Below are 24881 nucleotides of genomic sequence, written 5' to 3' on the forward strand. Positions count from 1 at the left end.
CAATCATTCGGTTCAGGAGCTAAGATCTAACTACTGTACAGTGCTCCCACAATTATTGAACCAGTGGCCCTGCCGAAAGCACATCATGAGCCATAACGGCAATATCTTACTTTGGTCTTGCCAGACAGCCACTGATGCCTCAGCCGTATTTTCTAGAGATATAATTTCTCACTAGTAGAGAAAAGGTTGAGAGTCTGGTTCTCCTTTTACAAAAGTTTAATGATGTACAAATACAATCATTGTTAACGTAGACATGCCAAACAGGAGATCCCGAATCATGCTAGGAATTCAATGAAGTGAAGTGATCAGGCCACTTATTGCTGTAGAAGTGTTACCACCAAAGTAAACTGTGTGGAATTAAGTGGTCAACTTGGGTTGTGCACACATTTATAGACTTACACTCACAGTAGATTTTGTAGATCTGTGATTCCAGATGTGAACAAACTACTTGTCTTATGTAAGCTTCTTTCTGAGGGATGTGCATGACAACCCATTGAGAGATGGAATGTTTGGTTTAATTAATGGTTTTGTCCTTTGGACGGCCAGCAGAATCAACAAAACATTAATGGTAAATCAGGTACTCCTTGAAAAAAGAAGAGCATTCTCTTTGGATCATAGCAATTCAATCTTTGCACCATCTTTGAAGGGTGTGGCGGAGGGAAGACACTAAAAGATACATAATCAGAGAGATGCAACTCGGACCACTTTTCTTAGAAAAAAACCCCGAAATGGAGGTTGCACAGAGCTCTGCATCTCACTCATACAGCATGTTAGAAGCCACATGGCACAAAGACTATGTGCTCAAAAGATGTGACCATAAAAAGTGTTAGTACTAATTTCAGGTCTCCCTCAATACATAACAAAGGACATCACATGGTAGGAATTAACCAACTCCTTGAGAAATACCAACCCTATACCAGGGAACGCTTCAAAATATCATGTAGATAAACAGCCTTTAGCTGTGAATGTACTAGGGCCAATCTTGGTCAATAAAATCCAAAGCTTCATAGCAGTCTCATGTTGATGCTCTTGGCACAATTCTAACTGGAAAACCTTTTTCATCCATAGTACAAACTATCCTTCCAAAAGGTTGTCTCATCACATGTCATTTATGCTCTCAAGAGAACAGGCACAACGTTGTAGACGACACCTAGCTTGGATTAGTACACAAACCCCCTCCTACGCTGACTAAAAAAAAAAAAATCAGGCCCAGGAGTTATGAATGGTGGCCCACCAATATCGTAAGTGCACAGCATGGGGAGGAATCGGAGGAACATGCGCACACATGGTTGAAGTGCTAATCTAATGCATTCCCAGACTTTATTGCAGAGACACTCACAGATTGTGAAGTATGCTTAAGGCACTGATCAAAGATGGTCCGCAACATCCTATTTATGCAACACAAAAGGTGATAGCTGGAACTATTAGACTGAATCTTAACCTCTGGCAATTGCTCTGGACAACCCTCCAGACCATAGTTCCTCAGCTTGGCAAGCCATTACAGAAGCCCCATTTGCATACGTCTTTCCTCATTCTATAATGGCTTGGCAGGCGAAGGATTGTCTGCACCCTGAGGTTGATGGATGCTCAATCCGATCCCTCCATCAAAGACATACTGAATAAGAGGGGCGAGGGAAGATCTGAAGCACTTTACAGATCTTGCTGGACATTAACAGTTCAAAGCTCACAGCACAGGAGAGTGGCCCATGGGAAATACTGTGCACCGTTGGATAATGTTCAAGGCCCTTGAAGACCTGCTCTCATTTCACAGGCAATTTGATGAGTAGTAGGCACCAAAGACAGGCCCAACATGAAGAGATGCAGGCAAGGGGTCTGCCCGGCATGGATCATGATGGGAGAAGCTTGATCCAATTATTCTGCAGGACTTCACCCCAGCATCATAGACTGGTGAAGCTAGGCTTGAAACTATCAATATTGCTTGCACATGCAACAATGCACTCAGTCAAAAGTTAACACCTACTAATAAGACCTCTACCTCAGACTTACACTAAGGGAAAAACTAACTTCTATCCTATGCACCACTACTACCAGATTAGCCTCCGCTGTACCTCTCGGTGGACCTAAACATTCGGTTACGATGTTCATCATATCCTGCATTCCAGAGCCCAAGCTCCACCTTAAAGGTGGTCTAAATCCCCACCGGGGGCTGTAGGCAGGTTTTGCCGCAGAGAATAGGGCTATGCCTGAAGCAGGGTCCTGGAGAGTTTTGGATCTCTGCACTTTGCATGAGAAACCGCCATCCCCAAGCACCAGACAGGCTCATCATTGGGCAGCAATATTGTGATGGGTCTACCTCTAGATTATCTTCAAACCAATGCTTATTACCCTTAAGTGTATGATAAACATTAGGTGTTATCAATATATTCCACTATACTGTGTTGTCACTAAACCACAAAAAACCATTTACAATAAAGTGTCTTTTATACTCAAATAGAAAAGTTAAGAATGTTCTCACGCGTTTAGCATGTATGTATGTATGTATGTTTAGTCTCTTGCAAGGATAATGTAAAAGCATTCAAACATAGTATAGTCGAAGAATATACAGTATCCAATATATGCAACAAAATATTCGAGTAGGTACGTAGCATCTTACTCTTCTTCAAATCACTTCTGAAACATTAAAGCTACTTACAACCAAACACCATAGCCCTTGTGGCACAATGAAACTTAAAATCAAACTTGCACTCAAAGTGATGTGAAGATTGGCAAGCCAGGGAACAGGTGATGTTATACTGACCAACGTTTGGCTAACTCATTAGATGGAAATAGTCAACCAGTTTGTCAAAAGTGCATGGTTTGTATGGCCGGTTTGCTAAGAACAACCTGAAAGCAATCAAAAGTCATGGATGACAAAAATACAAGAAAATCATTTTAAAACCACCTGCAAGGATTCCTCTTATCCTTCCTATGTGCTTTGATGAATTTGCTTACACTGGACAAAGAAGCACGAGGTGCAACACAGACTATCTTTATGCACTTTGCCAGAACTTGTACGATATAATACGTCATTTATAATGCGCCTGTACACAAGTGTTTCTAGGCGCGACAAGACCAGGACAGGGAGACAAAGGGAGGACAAAACAAACAATCTTATTGGGCCTTGTGTCATTCAGATCATGCAAGGGAGAGGAGACGTGCCAGGGGGGAAGGAGAGGGGATTGTGCAATAGGCAAGCTCAACTAAGTGCCTGGAAGCAGGGGGCTGTAGGGTTGCAGATACAGTCCCCAAGTGTGTGGGAGGGCCGGAAGCAGTGCAGGGGGCTAATGGTCGTGAAGGCGTCTGGTGCCCGTTAAGGTTCAGAGGGTAGCCTGGTAACCAGTTAGCGCAGCGGACAGGTACATCAGCAGGGGTGAGAGAGAGAAAGCAGAACGAAAAAGAAGGTCTTGAGTTGCTTCCAGAACTTTAGGTTACTAGCACAGGACAAGTTGAAAGGCTTACCTAACAAAAATAGATCATGGTGTCTCGGAATTGTGGAACCATAGAAAATACAAATATATGTTGTGAAAAAAATGGGTAAAAATGCCTTTATTTCAGTCCCCAAAATAATGAAAGTCAAAAATTCGAATTTGGTAAAATTGGCAAAGTGGCACGTTTTAATCCCATGAGCAGTTTACTGTCTCAGGGTGATGGCCCTGAGCGCGGCTTGCTTCTTTTTACTTAAGCGGGCCAGCTCTGCAATTTAATGTTGGCTCGAAGTTGTTGAATAAAGCATGCAAAAAATGCATTTGGAAAAACTGCCAAAGTGCTGGTGGGTGCTCGAGAGCCAGCGACCAAGATGGCCGGCGTCTTCTGAGCTATGTAGTGTGACCTGATGGGGGAGAGGCCCATTCGCTGCTGGAGCCCTGAAATACGCTGCCCGAGCTGCTCAGCTGATACGAGAAGCATTTCTGCATAAAATGAGGAGGGGATGGAGCCCACGCATGCAAAGCAATGGTGAACTGGGCGACTTTTGTTACACTCCCCCCAGCCCCTTCGGCTTCCGACAAAGTTGGTGATGGTGGCCCGGTACTGCGGGAGGAGGAGCAGGGAGGCCGGCCTATGATCCAGACGGCTGGTGGAGTCCTGGCCAGCGAAAGACCTGCTGTGGTGGTGAGGCGCTGCAGAGTCAGGGCCGGGGAAAGTCTGGGTGCCGGTTTACAGCTGCTGGTGGTGCGAGGTGGCGTGCACCCGCCCGGCAAGTGGGGACGAGCAGGGTTGGCGCCGCATTCGGAGCAGGAAGAGGAGGCGAACTGCTGTTGCATGCGGAGGTCGCTGTGAAGGCAGCAGACCACAGAGAGGAGCGCAACGGCACTGGATGTGAGCAGACCGGTGGGGGCGTCAAGCTGGAGCTTGTGAAGGAGCGGTGACGGGCTGAGCTCATTCGCCGCAGCGAAATGTAGTTCCTGCTCCAATGCTATTCCTGGACCTTACCACGAACAGAGAGCCAGCAGGTTCCTGAATGGTGGCACTGTAACATGGAGTGATGGGAACCTGTTACTGAACAATGAACAATGCTCTAACAAAATATGGCATTGTTGGTATTCGTTGCAGTATCTTCCTCATTGTGGAGAAGCTGACAATCAGAACTTACAGAAACCTTTTAAAAAAAGTGTAGCTGATACTGAAAACACACCAGCTATTTCTCGATGCTTTCCTGATTGCCCTAAAATCTATGCAGGTGGATGATATCAATGAGGCTCAGTGCATCATAGCTAACCTTATTCACAAGGAACGCATGGAATGATACATATCTCATCAGCTTCAGAAACTCTGGTTCAGCAAGCGAAATCTGGTTCCCCCCCCTTCTACTGTGTGCCGATTCCATTCTTGCAGCAGAAGCTGCCACATGCTCAGGAGAGGATTTAAGTGGCTCAGTGTTTCTCGGAAAGTGACCCATTCCTCGATACTGATTTTCCACCAGAAATGACTCTAATTTGAGGTGGCTGGGCAGTGTTGGGCACAGGCCTTGAACTACTGCAGTGAGGATTATGGTGGTCGAGCAAGGAGGTGGGCACCCATGTTGGGCTGGGAAATTAGCTTGGTCACCAGGGGCTGCCGGGGGAGGCACTTGGGTCGGTTGGTAGCGATCCTGTGCTGGTGCCCGGTGTTGGTGCGGCGTCACCGTTGAGGTGGGAGGAACATTGCACCAACTGGTGATCTGGTTGCCTTCCTGATGGCCATGGGGGTGGCACAGCCTGGGCGAGTGCAAGCACCTGCAGACAGCATGTTTGCAGGCTGAATAGCTCCTGGCGGTTCAAAGGAAGGTGAAAGGTGATCGGCAGTGCCCTGCCGGCTAAGTTCTTGGGAGCAGTATATTGCTCAAGGATAACCCCCTCCCCCCCGAAGCGGAAGGTGCATCACTAAGAAGCCTGTGCCGGAGTGGGTTCCATTGTTACAGCGGATGGTGAAGGGGAATAAAAAGCAGGGCCGCCTGCAATTTATACAGAGGGAAGGTCTACCCCTACATAAGGGCACCATGGCCTCTCCTAGATAGAGGGTACAAAATGGAGAGAATGCAAGAAAGGATAGACAAGGAGTGGCCGTCTTCACGAAGCAGAGCACAGAGTGGGGGTGCTGGAGGATACTAGTAATGAAGTAACAGAGGCCATCGTGGCCTACAAAGGGAAGTAAAGTAAATCGGGGGGGTGGGGGACAAGGACTTGGAGGCGCGATCCAGAATGAACAACATCAGGGTGGTGGGAATACCGGAGTCAGTCTCGACACACAATATGGAACAATTCATGGCAGCATTTGTGAAGGAGGTGCTGCAGGATCCCCTGCGTTCTTCCCAATTCATTGGATTCATTGTAGAAACAGTACATCGTATATCAGGCCAGGAACTGCGGTCGGGCCAAAATCCCTGTCCGGTTATTATGAGACTGTTGAACTACCGTGACCAGGATGCAATTCTACACAGGGTTCAGAAACTGGGGGATCTGCACTACAAAGAGGCAAAAATATATTTTTCTTTCAAGACTTCACCCAGTCCGGGCAAAAAGCAAGGCTGTTGTTTTTTCGGCGGCCAAGCAGATGTTGCGTGAAAAAAAAAATACAGTATGCAATGCTGTACCCTTAAAACCAGAGTTGTCCACAATAACAAAACAATCTTTTTCACAAACCCAGCGGAAGTTGTTGCATTTGTTGAATTCCAGCCTGCGCCTTGACGGGGGCGCGGTGGATCCGCGGGTGGGTTCCTCCAGCTGATGTTCAAAGTTTTTCATCACTGTAATGAAATGGGCCATTTGCTATTCATAGTGTTTAAGTCGGCCCTCTCCCCCATGGGGAGGAGCTGATGAGGGTCGAGTGGGCTAGGTTTCTGTGCCCGGTACCGCCGGGTAGAAGCCCACCAGTTCGTGGGGAGGGGCGAAGGGGTTCGAGGGGACGGGTATATCACTGCTCGGGGGGTATGGGCAGTGTGGGTGGGTGTGGGGGTTGGGCGGTAGGGGAGAGTTGGGTGTGTTTTTTTCTCCAAAATCTTTTGATGGTGGGGAGATGCAGCAAACAAGTTCAGACACTATGGGAGGCATGCCGGAAATGTAATAATATAAGTTGGAATGTGCAGGGATTTAACAACTTGCGTAAAACCAGGAAGGTTGTCAACTATTGCGAGCGCCATGGCACCAAAGTGATTATGCTACAGGACACTCACTTGGTTGGAGTGGCTAACGAAGGGGTGGCCAAATCCTGGGGCTCCAATAATGACACATTGTATTCTAATTACTCTGCAGGGGTTGTGACATTGTTGCATAAATCTTTACGGTTGCAGCTGCTAGATAAAGTGGTTGACCCGAGGGGTAGATTTGTTATTGTGTTTGGGAGCTGGGCTCACTCCTTGGTGACATTTGTTAATATATACGGGCCAAATTTAGACGTTCCAGGCTTTTTCAAATGCCAGCTCTCCAGTTGCTTCAAGTATATGCACACTAATATTTTTGGGCAGATTTGAATGTCACGCTGAGAACTCAGCAGGACAGGTCTGTAGGGAATGCCCGCCAGATCTCTAGCGGCGGACCATGTATGCAAGAGTATGAGGACGTGAGGCCTGGTGGATGTGTGGCGGGTGCTGCATCCAGAAGTGAAAGAGTTCTCTTATTATTCAACTGTCCATAGTACAACGCCCAGGCTGGACTACGTGTTGGCCAGCCCATACCTGATGAGAATGACGAAGGATTATGTGCTACTACCAAGAACTTTATCAGATCATTCCCCGGTTCTGTGGTCTCTGGAAATGGGGCAGAATCGGCACCCAGACCCCAGTGGAGGTTCAGGACGTCGGCCCTGGCGGATCTAGTGTTCCAAAGTGAGGTAGTGGATGTCGTGCGCTGATATTTTGAAGAACATGAGGGTTCTGTAGGATCTATGGCCTGCGTCTGGGAGGCCTTTAAAGTGCTACTGCGCGGGAGGTGTATGTCCCTGGAGACAGGCATGTTGAAAACAATCGGGAGACAGTTATCGAGTCGGGAGGGGGAAATTAAGCATGTTGAATCTGCCCTGGTGGGCTGTGGTGATTCAAGCGCAAGGGCCGAATTGAAAACGAAACTGGGCCGCTTTAACGGCCTAGCTGAGAGGGAGGTTAGATATATGGCATGTCCGGTGATGGCACAACAATATGGGGAGGTGGGTCGTCCTGGGCGTTTACTAGCAGCTATGTTACGCCAGGAAAGAGAAGCCCCAGACATCGCGGCAATTCAAACGTCAGATGGGAGGGTAGTGGCGGACTCTGCTGCGATTTTGGTCAAATTTGCACAGTGCTATGAAGGGATCTATGCATCTATGGGATCGCTGGCGGACAGCGAAATAATCAAATATCTGGAAACAGCCGAGTTGCCCAGATTATCCCCCGGAGGCGTACCTGGAGCTAGGTAAGCCGATCACAGAGGTGGAGATTCTTGCTGCGATAGGTTCTCCCTTCGGCTAAGGCACCTGGGTCTGACTGGATAGTAGTGGAATTCTATAAAGGAAATGGGACTGGTGGTGGCCAAACATATGTTGGGTGTGTGGGAAGAGGCATTGGAGTTGGGCCAGCTTCCCCTTCAATGCAGGAGGCAGAGGTAATTCTATTGCTGGAGGGTAAAGATCCCCTGGATTGTGAATTGTACCACCCGATTTCTCTTTTGAATTTGGATACCAAGATTTTTGCCAAGGTCCTGGAAGATAGGTTGCTCCAGTTTGTGTCAGGTCTAATCCACAAGGATCAATCCAGCTTTATCCCTGGGAGGTCGACCTCACTGAACATCCATAGACTTTTTTCTATTTTGGCTCAGATTAACCTAAAGGCACAGGCCATAGCGGTTCTATTAGATATGGAAAAGGCATTTGACTCGGTTGAGTGTGGCTACTTGTTTGAGGTGTTGAGTCGTGGGTCTCCCGAAATACTTTCTACCGTGAGGCTAATGTACCCAGGAGTGTCGGCTAGGATCGGTTTGTTTGGGAAGCAATCAGACCCGTTCACCCTGGGGAGGGGTACAAGGCAGGGATGCCCGCTCTGTCCGCTTCTTTTCGCCCTCGCTATAGAGCCGCTAGGTTGCAGAGGCTTCATATTAATCACAGACTGGCAATGGGAGAGGCGATAGAACTGGTATCCTTATATGCGGATGACAATTATATTTTAAAGACCCCCCCACCCCTGAAGCAAACCAGCACATCCTGGCGCAGGTGGTCGTGGAATTTGGGCGGTATTTGTGCCTCTGGGTAAACTGGTCCAAGTCCATTCTGTTTCCCCTTAAACAGGAGACAGCGAGACCTGCGGACATGGGAGGGTTAAGGTGGGACCAGACCACTTTTAAATATCTGGTTGTGAGGGTTAGTAGGAACCATCGGTCTCTTCTGGTGGACAATCATTTATCATATCTGGAGGTCTTGAGGCACAAGGCGGATAAGTGGTGTTCGTTGCCCTTGTCTTTACTGGGAAGGGTTGCTATTGCCAATATGGTGGTGGTTCCCAAAATACTGTACATGTTTCAGAATATCCCGGTGTGGCCGAGTGTTTCCTATTTTAATGATTTAAGAGCATTGATGGTGAAGCTGGCATGGAATCCCAAGCCCCCTCACATTAGTAAGGAAACCCTTTTTCCGTGGGACCAGGATGGAATATGTTCACCGGACATGGAATTATACTTTCTGGCTGTGCAGTCACATTTTGCCTCATACTGGATGTCGGGATCTCTGCAGTACCCCCATGTGTGGATTGAGAAGTGCTCTGAGTGGCTATGTGCTTTACAGGGAGTCTGTGTGTCAAGGAAAGTGTCCGATATGTGCAAGCTTGATCCAGTTGCCTGTACGGTGCATGCTTGGAACATGGTCCTGGGGAGGTTGGGAGTGGACATTCAGTTCGACCTGGGGATCCATCTGTAGATGATTGAGTGCCGTGGCCCAACGTGTGATGGGCGCTGGAGCTTGAGTGGAAGGGGCATGGAATTGGCACCATGGCGGACTTATACCCAGAGGGGAAGGTTGTGTTACAGGAGGTGTTTGTGACTAAAATCGGGGGTGGCCTGCACAGGAGACTCCAGTATGGACTGTAGTTTAAAGCATGGACCCTTTCATTTTCCGACCCACTCCCATCCCTCTCACTCTATTATCTTCTTAATTTGGCTGCTGTTGGACACTTGGTCTCCATCCGGAGGATCCAAAGGGACTGCCCAAGAGAGCCAATGAAATCTGGGAGAAAGATGCAGGGGTTCCAGTTACTGAAAGACAGCAGGCACTTTTGTGTTCAAGATCCCATAGCAGGGCGTTTAATACTGGTTTCCAACTGATACAGCTAAAAACTCTTCATGGAGTCTACTTGACACCCGATTACCATGTCGGTTTTTACCCATCTAAGAGCGACAATTGCCTGAGATGCCGGGCGCCAGCCGCAGACACACCTCATATGTTATTGTCATGCCCGCAGCTGCAGGAGTGTTGGTGAAGGGTGACGGATATTCCAACGGCAATGCTACACTATGAAGTTCCCTGCGGGTTAATGTGCTGTATGTTTGGCTGGTTCCCCAGTGCACTGGCCGTGTAGGAAGTTGCTGACTACGAGTATATAGTGGCCAGGAAATATCTTCTTCTGCGGTTGACTAGCCGATAACCCCCTAGATGCCAACATGTGGATGGTCAGTCTGATCAGGCTGAGTGATCTTGACAAGAAGTATGTGCTTTTGTGAGGCCCAGGGTCAAAGCCAAGGGACATACGGGGCTCTCCTGTATCGTACTTATTGGCACAGTGTCCAACCGATTCAGCAGTGGCCCCGCCGCTCTAGGGTTTGTTGGCACAATGTTAAGAACTGGTGTTCTGGTCATGAGCAAATGCTGGTCGGCAATAGTGCCTGCTATAGTGCTATGTATAATATTACTGCATCAACCAATGTATTATGTGGTCAATGTTTTTTTTCTGTTGTGACGTGAATCTATTTTAATAAATGAAGTTGTTTTTTAAAAAGTGCTGGTAAAGTGCCAACTCTAGGCCCATAGGCTAAAACTAGAGTCATTGTCTATCCCATAAATTATCTGATAGCTTTATCTAACTCAGGTAGTCCAGTGTTGTGTGTCACCTGGGGGCTCCAAGCTCTGCCTCCCTCTAGCTCTGGACTGATGTAGTCTGTTCTGTGAAGTCTGTTCCAGCTGTATTTTACAGCTAGTTTTTATAGGCTTAAGACCACCCCAGTTTCCCTGTAAGACAATCTGAATAAGTGGGGGGCATTTGTTTAATAATCTGTGCCGGCTGTCCTGTCTCTTTCCATGAAATTGAAGCCAACTTTGCTTATTTAGCCATGTACACATTTTAGTTGTTCGGCCAAGAAAAAGTAGCAGGTTTGTCTTCCACCTAAGAAGCAGCTCCTAAGACCATTGCACCCAGGCCTCCAGATAAGGTTCGTACCAGGCCTTTAATGTAAATACAACAGCTTTATTATTTTCCTGTGTACATTTACACACATTTAGAGAAGAGGGCAGTGCAAAGGTCAGGTTACTTGACAGAAACCAGAACGCTTCTTTTAATTTTGATCTACATGGACGTAATTGTAAGCCATGGAGAACAGCCTCTGAAACAGAACTTATTTCTCTAAAGCCTTTCCAAAAAATAAACTGCACAGTGTGATAAAAGGAATGGTTTCTTTCCATTCAGCTCCTGCTACGCTTTGTGTAGAAGCACTGTGCTTATTTTCCTAGCATTTTTTGGATTGGATAATTAATGAGATGGAAAACTAAGTTGCAATTGAGAATTCATCTTTTGTAACAAATGATGCTCTCCCCCCCTTCCCCGAGTGAAAGCAAACCAGTATTGCACAATTGTATTTTTCAGAGTTCCTGTGCTGTGTGCATAATCATACAGAGGCAGATCATTTTTACACTTCTAATTTAGTTAACACTCCCAATTATGAAAACGGCGTGTAAAACTAGGAGTACGCATGGTCTAGTTTACATCAATTCAACCTTGCAGTCAATGGGGTACATTAATCTAAAATGGTCAGTGGCAGCAGAGTCTTTGCTCAAGGGCAAGTGATTGTCATTACACCAATCACAGGTGCTATAGCCTCCCAAATCTTCAAGAATACAATTAAAACATCCAAAACCTGACCCTCCAGGAAGTGCAAGCGTTGTTTAAAAACAAAACAAATGAAAGTTACATTTGTAATTGAAATAGAAACTCGGCAAAACCTGTCCCTGTGATAATCCAGATAGGTATTTAACTTTATCTAGAGCTTCATACATGGCTCCACATCTAGGCACTGTGATTATTATACCTCGGTCGATAGAAAGTTTACTGACCTCTGAAGGATGTTAGCTAATAAGATAGCTCAGCCAGTTGAGCTTTCGTTGCTGCAATCTGTGCGTGATCTGTAGGTTGCAGGTTTATATTCCAGCAAGGCCAACTCAGCCTTTCATCCTTTCGAGGTTGATAAAGGAGTACCGACCACGGTTTGGTGATAATTGTATGTCGAAACAGGAGGCGAGCATTATGCTTTTCTTTCTTTATTACTGCTCTCGCAGTAATTTCAAATTCAAACATTTGAACCTTTCACAAACTTAACTCGTTTTTTGCTGGTTTCTGAGCCGTTCAGGAGGCTTAACACAAAAAAGGGTGTGTAGTTTTCTTCTGAATTAAAATGTATCACCCATTGAAAGCACAACTCCTCTTTCTTTGTTGCTGCTTTCAAGAGGTAAGTAGATAAGTACTTCACTTCGTGTTTATGGGGCGTATGTTCCGATAAATGTTGTAGTTATTGATAAGTACAGGCATAAGTTCACGGATTAATGTTAACGCGCGTGCGTATCACATGCTTCTAAATAGAAGATATTACCAGAGTTTGCCCGAGCATAGCTTTCGTGCTCGCGGGCCTGCATTTGCGTTCCATTCACATCAGGAGTCCCGCTCAGAGGACTCTTTTCTTAGGAGGTCGGGGCCGCAGCAGCAGGCGTTCACGCCCACGTTAGGCAGCCGGTCCGCCTCCTTTACTCATTAGAAGGACACGCTACCTCACGGCCGCCTGGCGGGTTTAGGACTCCGCAAGAGGCAGATAGCGAGGAGGTGTCTCCCAACATACACCGTGCGGTCATAACGAACCTCAGAAGAAACGGATTACAACGCGCACAGCTCGAATTTACTTAAGGAAAAAAACCGGCATGCCGGAGGATGTCGTTGCCCTGGGGAGCTGGGCCCAACTGGCAGTGTGTCTATTAGTGAATGTGAACTGTGCTCTTTCAGCAGAAAGGAGACGGGAGGATTGCTGAAAACAGATAACAAATTGAGTGATGTCACCTCGTATGAGACAGGAGAAGGTGCAAAGGGCCTATTGTTTGGCGACACCTTCGCCAAGGAAATGTCTCAATTTGTGGGGACATATTCCGCTCTGGAAAAAGCGCAGAGCTCTATCTGCAGAATTTTCCCCAGACAGGTTTTTGCAGGGACCGGACAGCAGATATGTCGGGTGTCCGGTTGGTTCGGACAGCATAGAAGACCTCAAGGACCCACAGCCCAATACTGGGAGGGCCGTCAACAAGATAATTTCTTCCCGACCAGAGCCTGCTTCCCCAGGAATAGCAGAGGGAAAGGCGCCTACAGGCAGCAAAGCACACCAGGTGGTGAGTACCCTGCAATCCGCTCTCCCAAAAGTGGGGGGTAGGACACGCTGGTTCTTGCATGCGTGGCGAGAGTTGTCCAACGATGCATGGGTGTTGCAAGCAGTCTCAGGCATGAGGCTAGAATTCATGGGCAATCCCACTCAGGTGAAGGAACCAGCAGTAATGTATATGCCACAGGAGGAGCAGCAGCTGCTCTACAGCGAATTGAGCAGCCTAGCGAGCAATGGTGTGATAGAGAGGGAAAGACAGGAAGACTAAGGCTTCCTCAGAAATATGACTTTAGTATACTGGGGGGAAAGATCAGGCCGGTGATGAACTTAAGAGTTTGAACGAGTGGGTAATGTATCGCCATTTCAAGATGGAAAGGATACACCTTCTGCGAGACCTGCTCAGGACAGGAGACTGGCTCGTCCGATTAGATCGCAAGGATGCCTATTTTACCATACCAATAGCAGTAGATCATTGCAGATACCTGCAGTTCCAATGGGGAACAGATATGGAGGTTCACGTGCCTCCCCTTCGGCCTGGCAACCGCACCGTGGGGCCTTTACCAAGATTATGCGCCCAGTGGCAGCAGCCATTCGAGAGAGAGGGATCAGAATTATCCTGTACCTGGACGATATCCTTATCCTAGGACAGAGCACCAGCAGCTTGCAGGAACAAGCCACAAAAGGTATGCGAGCGAATGTCTTCCCTCGGCTTCATCGTAAACACAGAGATGTCCGACCTGCGCCCAGCTCAGAGAATAGAGTTTTTGGGGTTCGTGGTAGATACGAAGAAGGCCTCTCTAGAGTTGCTAACGCTAAAGATAAAGGCCATCAAAAAAGATCTGATAGCGGTACTAGTGAAGAAAGTTATTTCGCTTCGCAATCTAGCTCGTGGGTCTTCTAGCTTTATCCATTCAAGCCATATTTCCGGTCCAGTTGCACTACAGAGCTCTTCAGAGGCTGAAAATCAGGCATCTCAGAGGGGGCCTAGGTTATCATCAGTTAGTGGCCTTGGACCAGGAAGCCATTAAGGAACTGAACTGGTGGCTGCAAAACATGTAAGCCTGGAACGGCAGGGCTATTTTCAGAGATACTCCGGATCTCGTAATAGAATCAGATGCTTGTAGAGCAGGCTGGGGAGTGCGATGCAGCCCCTTAGAGACAGGCGGGAAATGGTCCGAGGAGGAGCTGCACCTCCACATAAACGGTCTAGAGATCTTAGCAGGTTCTTTCGTGGTTCAAGCTTTTACCAAGGTCAGAGCCAAGTGCTGCTTCCTTCTCAAGATGGACAATATTTAGGTGGTCCGGTATATCAACAAGCTAGGAGGGACCTCCTCCACAATGCTGGCCGAGCTAGCAAAGGATTTTTGGCATCACTGCCTGCGGCAACAAATATCAGTATCAGCATAATACTTACCAGAGGTACATAATATGTAGCGGATTGGAATTTGCGATATTTGGTAGACTCTAGCGTCTCCCCTCAGACGTTTGAGCGATTGCAGGAGATCTGGGGTCTCCTTACATGAACTATGGGTGGATGGAAATACCCCTTACTGAAACAGGTTCTTCAGCACAGCCTGGCCAAACTGAGCGTCAGCTCCAGAGCTCATATCGAGGCAGTAATGCTGACAGAAAGCAGATGGGGAGGCCCAAGTAGCCGCTTTAGCGATGGACTCCCAGGGAACATACTTCTGAAAAGCAACCGCGGCTGCCTTGCCCCGCACCAGGTGTGCATGGATACCTTTAGGGGGTTCAGCTTTTGGACGGTGAAAGACCCCGTATACAGGCGGCAATCCATCTGGAAATAGATGCCTTAGACTCCGGCCTGCCCTGAGGGTTACCGAAGGTCACAAAAAGTTGGGAAGAACTCCGAAGCTCGGAAGTCCTGTCCAGGTAGAACGTAAGAGCTCTTCGGACATCCAGGCAGTGTAGAACCCTTTCCGCCTCCGAGGCAGGGTTCGGAAAAAAGACCGGAAGGGAAATCGACTGATTCAGATGGAACTCGGTCACTACCTTTGGTAGGAAAGCTGGGTTTGTCCGAAGGACTACCTTGTCCTTGTGAAAGACCCAGAAAGGATGCTCCACCGACAATGCCTGGAGCTCACTCACTCTCCTCGCTGACGTAACGGCGACCAGAAAGGACACTTTCCAGGACACATACTTGAGGTCAACCGTAGCCATTGTTTCAAAGGGTTTATGGCACAGCGCCGTCAGGACTACATTTAGGTCCCAAGGCGGGTGCGGGCTACGAACTGAAGGGTAGATGCGTGTCAAGCCAGCAAAATGTCTCATCACCACTGGGTTAGTTAGAGAATAAGTACACCGGTCTGTAGAGAGGTAAGCGAAAACCGCTAAGAGATAAGTCCTGCAAGACAGAACATGAACCCCTGACTCTGCTAGGAAGGATACAAAGGACAGCACCGTGTCAATCGTTGCCACCCTCGGGTCCAATTCGTTCTCCAAACACCAATGACAGAACCTGAGCCATTTACTCTTGTATTGGGATCTGGTCGAGGGTTTCCTGGCTGCCTGGATAATGCGCATGTTATCCACAGGCAAGCCCAAACGCTCTAGAGACTTGATCTCAGGCACCATGCCGCCAAGTTGAGCGATTGTGGGCTACATCTGTTGGTCCCCTTGGTGAAGAAGATCGGGAGTTACTGGTAACCTGATCCGCGGACACACCGACAGGTGTTGAAGTTCTGAAAGCCAAAACCTGGCCGGCCACCACGGAGCTATCAGCAGAAGAGAGCAGTTCACAGAGCTCTTCAACTTCCAAATTGCTCGATGAACTAGGGGGAGAGGCGGGAAGGCGTAAGCTCTCATGTTGTGCCATGGAATCTCGAGAGTGTCCCCAAGAGAGGAGGCTCCCAGCCCCCCTCTGGAGGCGTACTGAGGAAGCTTCTTGTTTACCGCCGTGGCGAAGAGGTCCACCTCCGGTGTGCCCCAACGTGAGAAAATCCATGAGAGGATCTCTGCCTTAAACTCCCACTCGTAGCTGACCACTGTCCGCCGGCTGAGGGCATCCGCAGTGACATTCAGCTGGCCCGGTATGTGCACTGCAAGCAGCCAGACCCCATGAAGCACGGCCCACTCCCAAATCTGGATGGACAGGTCCACGAGAGGGGGAGACTTTGTTCCCCCTTGCTCGTTTATGTAATACATTGATACCACATTGTCCGTTCTTATGCGGACCACTTTGTTGACAATGAGCCGTCTGAACGCCTTGAGCACCAGAAAGATCGCCAGAAGCTCCAAATGATTTATGTGTAGGAGCTTGGCCTGAGGCGACCAGAGGTCCGAGACCTGAAGAAGATCTAACGTCGCACCCCACCCCAAAAGGGAGGAGTCCGTCACGATCGTCACCATGGGGCTTGGGTCCTGAAACCCCGCGCCCACTGACAGGTTGCTGAGAGATGACCACCAGTCCAGGTCCACTCTCATGGAATCGGGAATCATTATCCGCTTGGAATCCGGGTCCACAGCCTGACGCCAGGAACTCCGAAGAGCTATCTGGGTCCGTCTCATTGTGAGACGAGCAAGAGGAAGAGCCAGTACACACGAAGCCCTGAGGCCCAGAAGCCTCTGGAACCACCAGGCCGACATGCTAACAGATCCGCCCTTCTGTCCCCGGTCAGATACACTCGGCAGTCGATCCGTGTTCCAACGAAAACCCAGGAAAGTCAGGTCCTGTGAGACCGTCATGGAGGATTTCCGCCAGTTCACCGACAGCACAAGATGGAACAGGAGCTGAAGGAGAGACTGGAGGTTGCCCGCTGCTGCCAACGGACAAGGGCTGCGTAGGAGCCACTTGTCCAAATAGGGATACACATGGATACCCTGGAGACGAAGATAGGCCGCAATAACCGACATCATCTTCGTGAAGACACGCAGCGCCGAGCTGAGGCCAAAAGGAAGCACCCGAAACTGGAAGTGCTCCTCTCCCAAAGAGAAGCGGAGGAATCTCATGTGTGGATTCCAAATCAGGATATGCATGTACGCACCCTGAAGATCCACCACGCTGAGCCAATCGCCCATCTGCAAAGAGGAGCAAATCTGGCCGAGCGAATCTGGCCGGGCGTGATCATATTGAATTTCTCTTGGGGTAGGAAAAGATTGAACTGGGAAAGGTCTAGGATGGTGCGCAGACCAGCCTGGTTAGGTTTGGGCACCGTAAACAGCCGGGAGTAAAAACCATCCCCTCGCTCGCCAAGGGTAACGGGTTCCACAGCTCTGAGGTGCAGAAGTTTCTGAACCTCGGCCTTGAGGGAGGGTGAGCCCGACAGCTGAAAAGCAGGGTTGAGGGGTGGGGTAGGGGGTAAATGTAAGCGGAAGACCACTCGAGCGACTGACAAGACCCATCTGTCTTCTGTGATGGTCTGCCACGCCTCCCAATAAGACGCAATACGTCCTCCCACTGGGGTCTCGTGCAAGCACGGAAAACCCTCATTGGGCAGGCTTATCGGTGGCGGTGCCACCTGAACCTGATGAGGAGGCTGAGGAGCGGGAGAAAAACTGCGTACGCTGTTGTCTACGGTGGTTATTCCCCGCAGGAGTATCTACTCTGCGAGATTTGCGGTCGAGGAAGCCCCTAAAACCAGAGGAAGGTCGAATTTGCAACAACGGTCGTTAGGACTTGAAAGGAGCTTTAACCAGAACAGACAATGATTTAGCCGTCTGAGTGCCATCTTTGGTTTTGGTGAGCTCTACATCAGTAGTAACCTTGTCCTGCACTTCCTTCGAAAACTTAGTGGCATGCAGCCACGCTTGCCGCGAGGTATCAACCCCAAGCATCAGGCCCGAGCCGAGGTGTCTACGTGATGAGCCGTAGCCTCCAGGAGATCCTGGGCCAAGACCCTCGCATCGGAAAGGCCCCTTCTGAAATCTTCCAACTTCTCGACCGGAATGTGCCCCTCACACTCTGACAGACCTCTCCACATCCGCATGTTAGCTCCCGCCAAAATCAATTCTGCATTGGCCTGCCTGAGCTCCAGGAGCTTGTCCTGCTTTCCCAAGACCTGAGTAGCCGTCGCTGAGGAAGGTGCCGCAGGCCTGGATTGCAACGTGTAGCTGCAGCCACCACTGTGGAGGAGGGAGGCGGACAGAGACAAGGCAACTTCTTCCGAAGAATGCAGCCTGTACCTCGCGTCAATCTTTTTATTGACAAAAAGTCCCGAGTGTGGCTTTTCCCAAACTCTTCGGACCTCGGCCAGAACGTCCTTCTGCAAGAACAGGCCGGTACGCTCCAAAGGAGACAAGGTGAACGCCCCAGAAAGCACGCCCTCCTGCGGATTGGGTGCCTCGGGCACCAGAACATCTAATAAACTCATCATGTCCAGCACCCGGTCATGGAAAGCTCTGATAGAGCGTGGAAGGCCCTTGTTGTCCTGATCGCTTTGAGGGTCATCTGACAGGTCAGGATCCTGCTGAGCCGTGTCAGGCACTGCCTTGTCCACTGAGAACAATGGTGGCAAAGGCGGAAGCGCAGGGGGAGGACCACCGGCAGAACGGGTGGAGCCGGAGGTGCAGGTGGACATATCTCCTTGAAAAGCCCTTTGAAATATTCCCTCATGGGGTCGGTGCGCATAAGCGCTTGAAATTTACCGAAAAAGGCGTCCTCATGAGATTATTTCGGAACCTGTTGAGGTCTCTCATGAGGTGGACAAATCCAGGGACGTAACGGGAAAGGGTGCCACACCGGCCCCTCCGCCGACGTATCCACATAAATCAAGGGAGCCGCCCCCGCGGGCAACAAAACATTGTGTGGAAGAGACATATGGGCGTTCCAATCATAAACCGGCCGGTAAGGATGCGCACAAGGGACCTTAGGTTCACCCAAAGGACCGAACCCTACACCAGGGGCCGATGGCGTAGTTGTAGGGGTAGTACCTAAAATGGCCACCGTGGTCGTGGCGGGAACGGGCGCCATTTTGTCCTCTTCTGAGGGGAACTGCGGCACGTGAGGAAGTGAGGCAGGGGTCCCCGTCGATGGATCAGGGGTCTTAATCTTAGCCTTAATATAAGGAACCTCGGCCGAGCCGGTACTATGAGGCCTGGAATGTTTCTGTGACATACCAACCGCCAACTGAGCCTTCGAAAGAAGGACCTCGGCACTGCCGGTAAAAGAAGAACTTTGCTTTCTTTGCCCCCTCAACAGATCTGGTGTCACCACAAGAGCGGGAACAGTGCGCTTTCACCGACAAAGCCTTGACCGGCCTCTCAGAACTGTTGGTAGCTTTAGCCCCTGTACGAGGGACCTCGGACCCAGGCCCGGTAACAGCCTTTTCTGCGCAGGCCTCGAACATCCGTTCGGTAACTACATGCCCAGCCAAAGCCTCGGGGTGCACCCCGGTTTTGTTTTTGAGGGAAGCCGACAGAGGCCTCAGAGCGAACTCTGGTACCCAACGACTCAGTAGAACTGGGTCTACAAACAGCCCCCACAGAAGGGGCCTCGGAGCATACTCCGGTGTTCACAGGCCCCTTACGGAGACCCTCGGAGAAAACTCTGGTAGAATTATTAGGCCCAACCGGCACCTCAGGGCGAACCCCAGTGACAGAGTGATCAACGCCCCTCCCGGCCCGAGAGGAACCCGGAAAGGTATCCCCCGGTCGGGGTGCTCTGAAAAGTAAAGAACTTACCGGGCGTTTTTTCTTCTCGTCAATGAATGCCTGAAAATGCGAAGGAGGAGTTCGTCGGAACACCTCCTCCCACCGCACCAACCGACGTTGAAGTGCCCGGACCGAAAGAGAGTCACAGTAAAAAGAGGAGTCCCAACGGTGTTCTGGACCCAATCACTCTAAACAAAGAGGATGGGGATCCGCCCTCGCGAAGCAATGGTGACACGATGAACAATCTGGAAAGTCTAATTTGAAAGACATAGATAGACTAGTAAACGAACGCCAGCGAGAGCCAGAGAGGAAAAAAAGGAAGAAAACCTTCCCAGGATGCAAGTGCGTCCGGCCCCGATCGAGCTGAGAAAAGGACTGATGGGTGATGCGCAGGGCGGAGCCAAGGTGGGCGGGGTTACGGCCACGTGTCAGGCCCCGCGCAGGAAAGGGAGGGACACATTTTTGAAACAAATTTGGATGCTTTTTACAAAGTGCTCCGGTCCCGTCCCACAGGACGGAGAGATGTCCCACAAGTATGGAGGAAAGGGGACAGGACGTAGGAGTATGGGTTTTACCAAACTATGTTGGAGTCAACAGGCAGGTTCCAGGCATATTTGGCTTACCATAGATTGAGAGTTGTTCAAATCACACTATTAATGTATGCAGTTCATGACAATTCTTCTGCATACCCTGACAGAACCCCATCGCCGAGGCTCTTCCCAAGGGCCAGGCTAATGGGTTAGTTCAATGAAATCTCATCACCAAGCAGGGGTCATGCTAGTTACTTCTCAAAACACTATCTAGACCATCATCCTTTCTGTCCACCAAGTCTTGCAAGTGACCAATGGAAAACCTTACGTCAAGCAAGATTAATCTGTACTTCATACTCTTCCTCATTCTCTTCTGTAACCATTGGAAATGGGGCCTCTTACAACCTGGTACCCTCACTGCAGGTTTTCTACTAGAGTTAAAAAGAACAACTAATGAACATTACGCCATGGGGTTAACTTCAACCTCAGTCACTGGTGTAATCCCCTTTTCTACATCAAAAAGCCCTCTGAACCAAGAACTAAATGTATTCTTCCCTTTGAATTTAAAGTATATAGTCGATAACCATACTACATCTTAACCCACTGGTCAGGGCAGGGCTGCGGATGTGATGCAAATTGTTTAAATCCGACCTTACTAGACTGCAATTTCGAGATGGCCCTTTGCAAGTTCTCCCTCATTACATCAAGCCTGCTATCTACATCCGAGTTCAAAGATTCCTCCACCAGGTTTCCCATAAAAAAAAAGGTACTATCCCGGATTACAATGCAAGGTAGTCACCGAGATGGAATCAATGGTAGAGTTATCACTGGACTCTGCTTACCAGATAAAATCTAACAAGCTTCTTCCCGCCCCAAGGTACCAACAGAGATATTTCTCCAACTCAGGATTTACTGTTGGATTGAGGGTAATGACCATGGGACAAGTGAACCTCAATACCCAATTGTTTGTAAAAAAAAAGCCTGAAAACAAACCAATACCACGTTCTGAGCCAAAGTAGTTACCTTGACTGACCGTTTGATAGGAATAAAGTGTCAGGCCTTGGCCAGTGCATCAACAATAAACAGACTCACTGAGAAACCTTTATCCCTTGCAAGGTCCACAAAGAAATCCATGAACAATGATTGCTGAGAGTATAAGTGGCCAAGGGCGCAGACATCCTGCTAGCTTCTGAATTAGACTTTGCTAGCGCACATGTGGTACAGGCCTTTACAGAATTCAGATCAGTCACCCATCGAACCCTACTTGTGACGAAGACTTGGATCACTGGATTCATACAAAATATTATCAGAATGAATGCATTTAGTGACAAAGCCATGGGAAACCGCTTGCTCATAAACAATTAAGCAAATTCAAGGAATGCAGATTTAGTCTCCTATAGAGGGAATAGTGTGGGGAAGGGGCAAGGCGTGTCACAGGGTCCCTTTCTGTCACGCCTCATTTTGACAAGGATGATAAGAGTTGACATTTAAAGAGGAAAGATTTTGAAGCAGCTGATAAAATATAAGGCGTTGCAGTGATTCCTTCATTGTTGTCGAGCTATTTGAAAAAAGCAATTGGCCCAACATGGGCCGAACAGAAACAAAATGGTCACATGCAGTGCGTCTGCGATTAAGAAGCATTGCTGAAAAAATATACAGATACACCAACCTTAAGGTTTGTTTCTCCATCCAAGCTAGCAGTAGTGACATGACATGAGCCATCTACTCTCTCAGAGGATAGCAGTACCAAATCGGCAGGAAAGGTCTCATCTTTGGCTACTCTGACAATATCACCCACCTAAAATTGTAAACAAAATTAGATATAAAAAAAAGGTAAATAACAGTGTGTTCTTATTGTATCCAACTACAATGATAAACAGTTGTTTAAAACAAGTGAAAAAAATAAAATAAAAATTAAAAAAATGTATTCTACTTTCTAAAAGTAGCACTGTTTCCAACATACTCACTCTGATATTTTTCGACCTGGTTTTAACAAGGCCACCACTTCGAACAACATATACTGGCGCTCCATTAACTTCATTGTCTGCTTTGTGTCGTAACCAGTCTTCATAACCCTAAATATAAAAAACAGGTTTCTTAAAAAGAAATACAATTTTTGGATTATTATGGAAATATGTTTGGGTTTAGGGACAGGTTTTCAAATCAGGACAAACAAGACGATTTGCAAAGCGCATGATGTATGTCACAAAGATTTTTAGACAGCAGCTCGTAGCAGAAGAAAAAAATAATATAATAATAAATAGCACTTTAGCAGGATTTCAAAAATAAGGATGCCACAGCTTTTGCCAATCTGCAATATATTAAAGGCTTCTTAACAAAAAGGAACTTCAACATCAGCACATGTCCATCACTGTTTTTATTAGACTTCTGGCTACATGTAACGTTATTTGGTAAGAGAAACTTGAACGATGGAAGCAATAGAAATAGATATTCCCCCCATGAGTCTGTGCATGGCTACTGGAGAACAGAACTCACTGAAGATAAAAAAAATAATTATTTTGAAGGACAAAAACTAACCTATTGTAAAAAGGGGTTTGGGTAAAGAACGAGCATATGTATTTTACTAATTGAAAAGGAGCTTTACTTACAAATAAAATTAGTGCCAAAAACACAATGGATGTACATAAACGAATATTATACCATTGATGAGCACGTCACTTTTAGGGTTTCATTGGCCTGAACCTACCCCAAAAGAGCAACACCGTACAACATATGGATGCATGGTAGAAAAGCTGTGTCACAGTGTACAACATATAAACATTACAAAATAAAAACATTGAAAAATAAATACAACCATCAATAATGACTGTAAGAACACATCTTCAACTCTCTTTGTGAGGGAGACAGACAGGCAGGCTCTGGATGTCTACCAACACATTCTTCTTCCCCTCCAGGTGAGACACAATCAGAAAAAAGGTGCTTCTGGAGGGCTTAATACAAAATGTGTTCCATTAGAAGACAGGACCATCCTTGCTTGTTAATAATACATAGCCATCTGAGCTCCAGAACCATAGTCTTAAGAGTCTGACATTACTGATATTTGTGAATGAGGTTAATTAGGCTGCTGGAAGGGAATGCCTCTCAAAAGGTTTACTGACTTGAGCCACCAAATCAAGAAGTCTTCGACTAAGTTAGGGATTAGAATTGCTTTATACAGAAGATCCGACAACTGGTTCAAGCTGCTGGTTAAATGCCACTGGAGAGTGCTCATTCTTGGTCCTGCAAACAGGACCACCTAGGTGTAGGAGGGCCAAAAGGTCTCTGAAACCACCAAGCCAGTAACCCGGATAGCTCAGCATAAACTCATCATATATTGAAATGCATGGAACCGGTCCTGGGGCAGATGGAATGATACCTGAAAATCCCTGTTTGAAAAGAGTATTGCAAATTACCTGTACCTTTTTAATTACTTAGCACAGAGATCGGGCCTTTATCAGCCAGTCGTCTAGGTAAGGATACAAATTAACATTTTTCAGCCACAAAGGAGCAGCCGCCACTGACTTTTTCATGAACACTCTGGGAGCAGAGCTCAGGCCGAAGTAAAGACAAGTATACAGATATTGGCTCTTCGTTACCGTGAACCTCAGATACTGGCGATGTTCTTTTAGGATTGTAATGTGAATCATGCCTTGAAGAATTAATGATGCCATGTAGTCTGACTGCAGAGCCACCAGAATCCGAGAAACCCTTGCCTTATGAAACGACTCCACAAAAAGATACTAGTTTAGAATGTAAAGTATCCTGAGTAATATTTCCAAAATGGAGAAATTTTAAAATGATCCCCATCGGGGGTGCATGTTCCTTGATGTAAATCGAAATGAGTGATCTATTTTGCTTCTTGAGTGGAAGGAGAGGAGCATAATAAACCTTTTGGATGAGAGTGAACAAGAATTTTGCAGCGGTTGAACGCATGCTGTGCACTTTTGTAAAACAATTTGTGGTTGGATCAAACCGCAATTTAACCAGCGAAGGAGCCAGACTCTTTCCCTTTGTGCTCAAGGCTGACAAAAACTACTATAGACTGCATAAGTGAAGTACTCATTAAAACAAAAAACAAAAAGGATCCTCTGTCGGAACCTTATATTTGGCTTCAAGCGATTTGGACATTGCAGAGGCTCAATGAGACCTGCTCCAATGATCTAAAGCTTGCTCTAAAACTGAGCATTCCATGGACAAGGTCTTGACTGTAGTGCAGGAAGTTTAAAAAAACTCCTGCAGATTCCGGTTTGTCAGCTGGAAGGATTTCCAGCACTTGCATGGCTTTAGAGAGTTTGAAAAACCATCTTTGATGAGAAAGAGACTGATGCTACTAATTTATCAGTGTCATTAGGTACCATGCCCTGAAAGCCAACATGAGTTTAACCCTCTGTGCTAAAACCTCCAATAATGGTTCTGAAAGCATAACGTTCAACACTGTTGCAGTAACTAGCTTGGCCAGACCTGAAATCTCCGCCTGATCCTGAGAGTGAAGGAATCGACCCTATCAGGAAATCCAATAGGAACAGAGGTAGGTTGAGGATTGAAAATGTTAAACATTACAGATCTTGGAACCTGAACAAGCCAAAAGAACTTGGAGGAACCCAGATTTTACACAAAGGGACCATTTGGTTCTTGAGAGAGAATGGATGTTAACAATCTGGTGTTCTAGGCGTAAAAAACTCCT

The 24881-nt window shown here is 47.7% G+C and overlaps 1 protein-coding gene across 7 annotated transcripts in view; it reads right to left on the reverse strand.

Moving 5' to 3' along the window:
- Positions 1 to 24881, reverse strand: part of ATP11B (ATPase phospholipid transporting 11B (putative)) — a 1683501-nt gene that overhangs the window by 1496080 nt on the left and 162540 nt on the right. For all 7 annotated transcript variants that reach the window (XM_069618659.1, XM_069618656.1, XM_069618658.1 and 4 more), the window contains exons 5-6: positions 22165 to 22272; positions 21867 to 21995 (exon numbers count right to left, since the gene is read on the reverse strand). In XM_069618659.1, the coding sequence (XP_069474760.1) occupies positions 21867 to 21995; positions 22165 to 22272 (237 nt within the window). The remainder of the gene's footprint in view (positions 1 to 21866; positions 21996 to 22164; positions 22273 to 24881) is intronic.

This window comes from Ambystoma mexicanum, chromosome 10, assembly GCF_040938575.1.
Source record: "Ambystoma mexicanum isolate Mex_15411 chromosome 10, UKY_AmexF1_1, whole genome shotgun sequence".
Taxonomy (NCBI): domain Eukaryota; kingdom Metazoa; phylum Chordata; class Amphibia; order Caudata; family Ambystomatidae; genus Ambystoma; species Ambystoma mexicanum.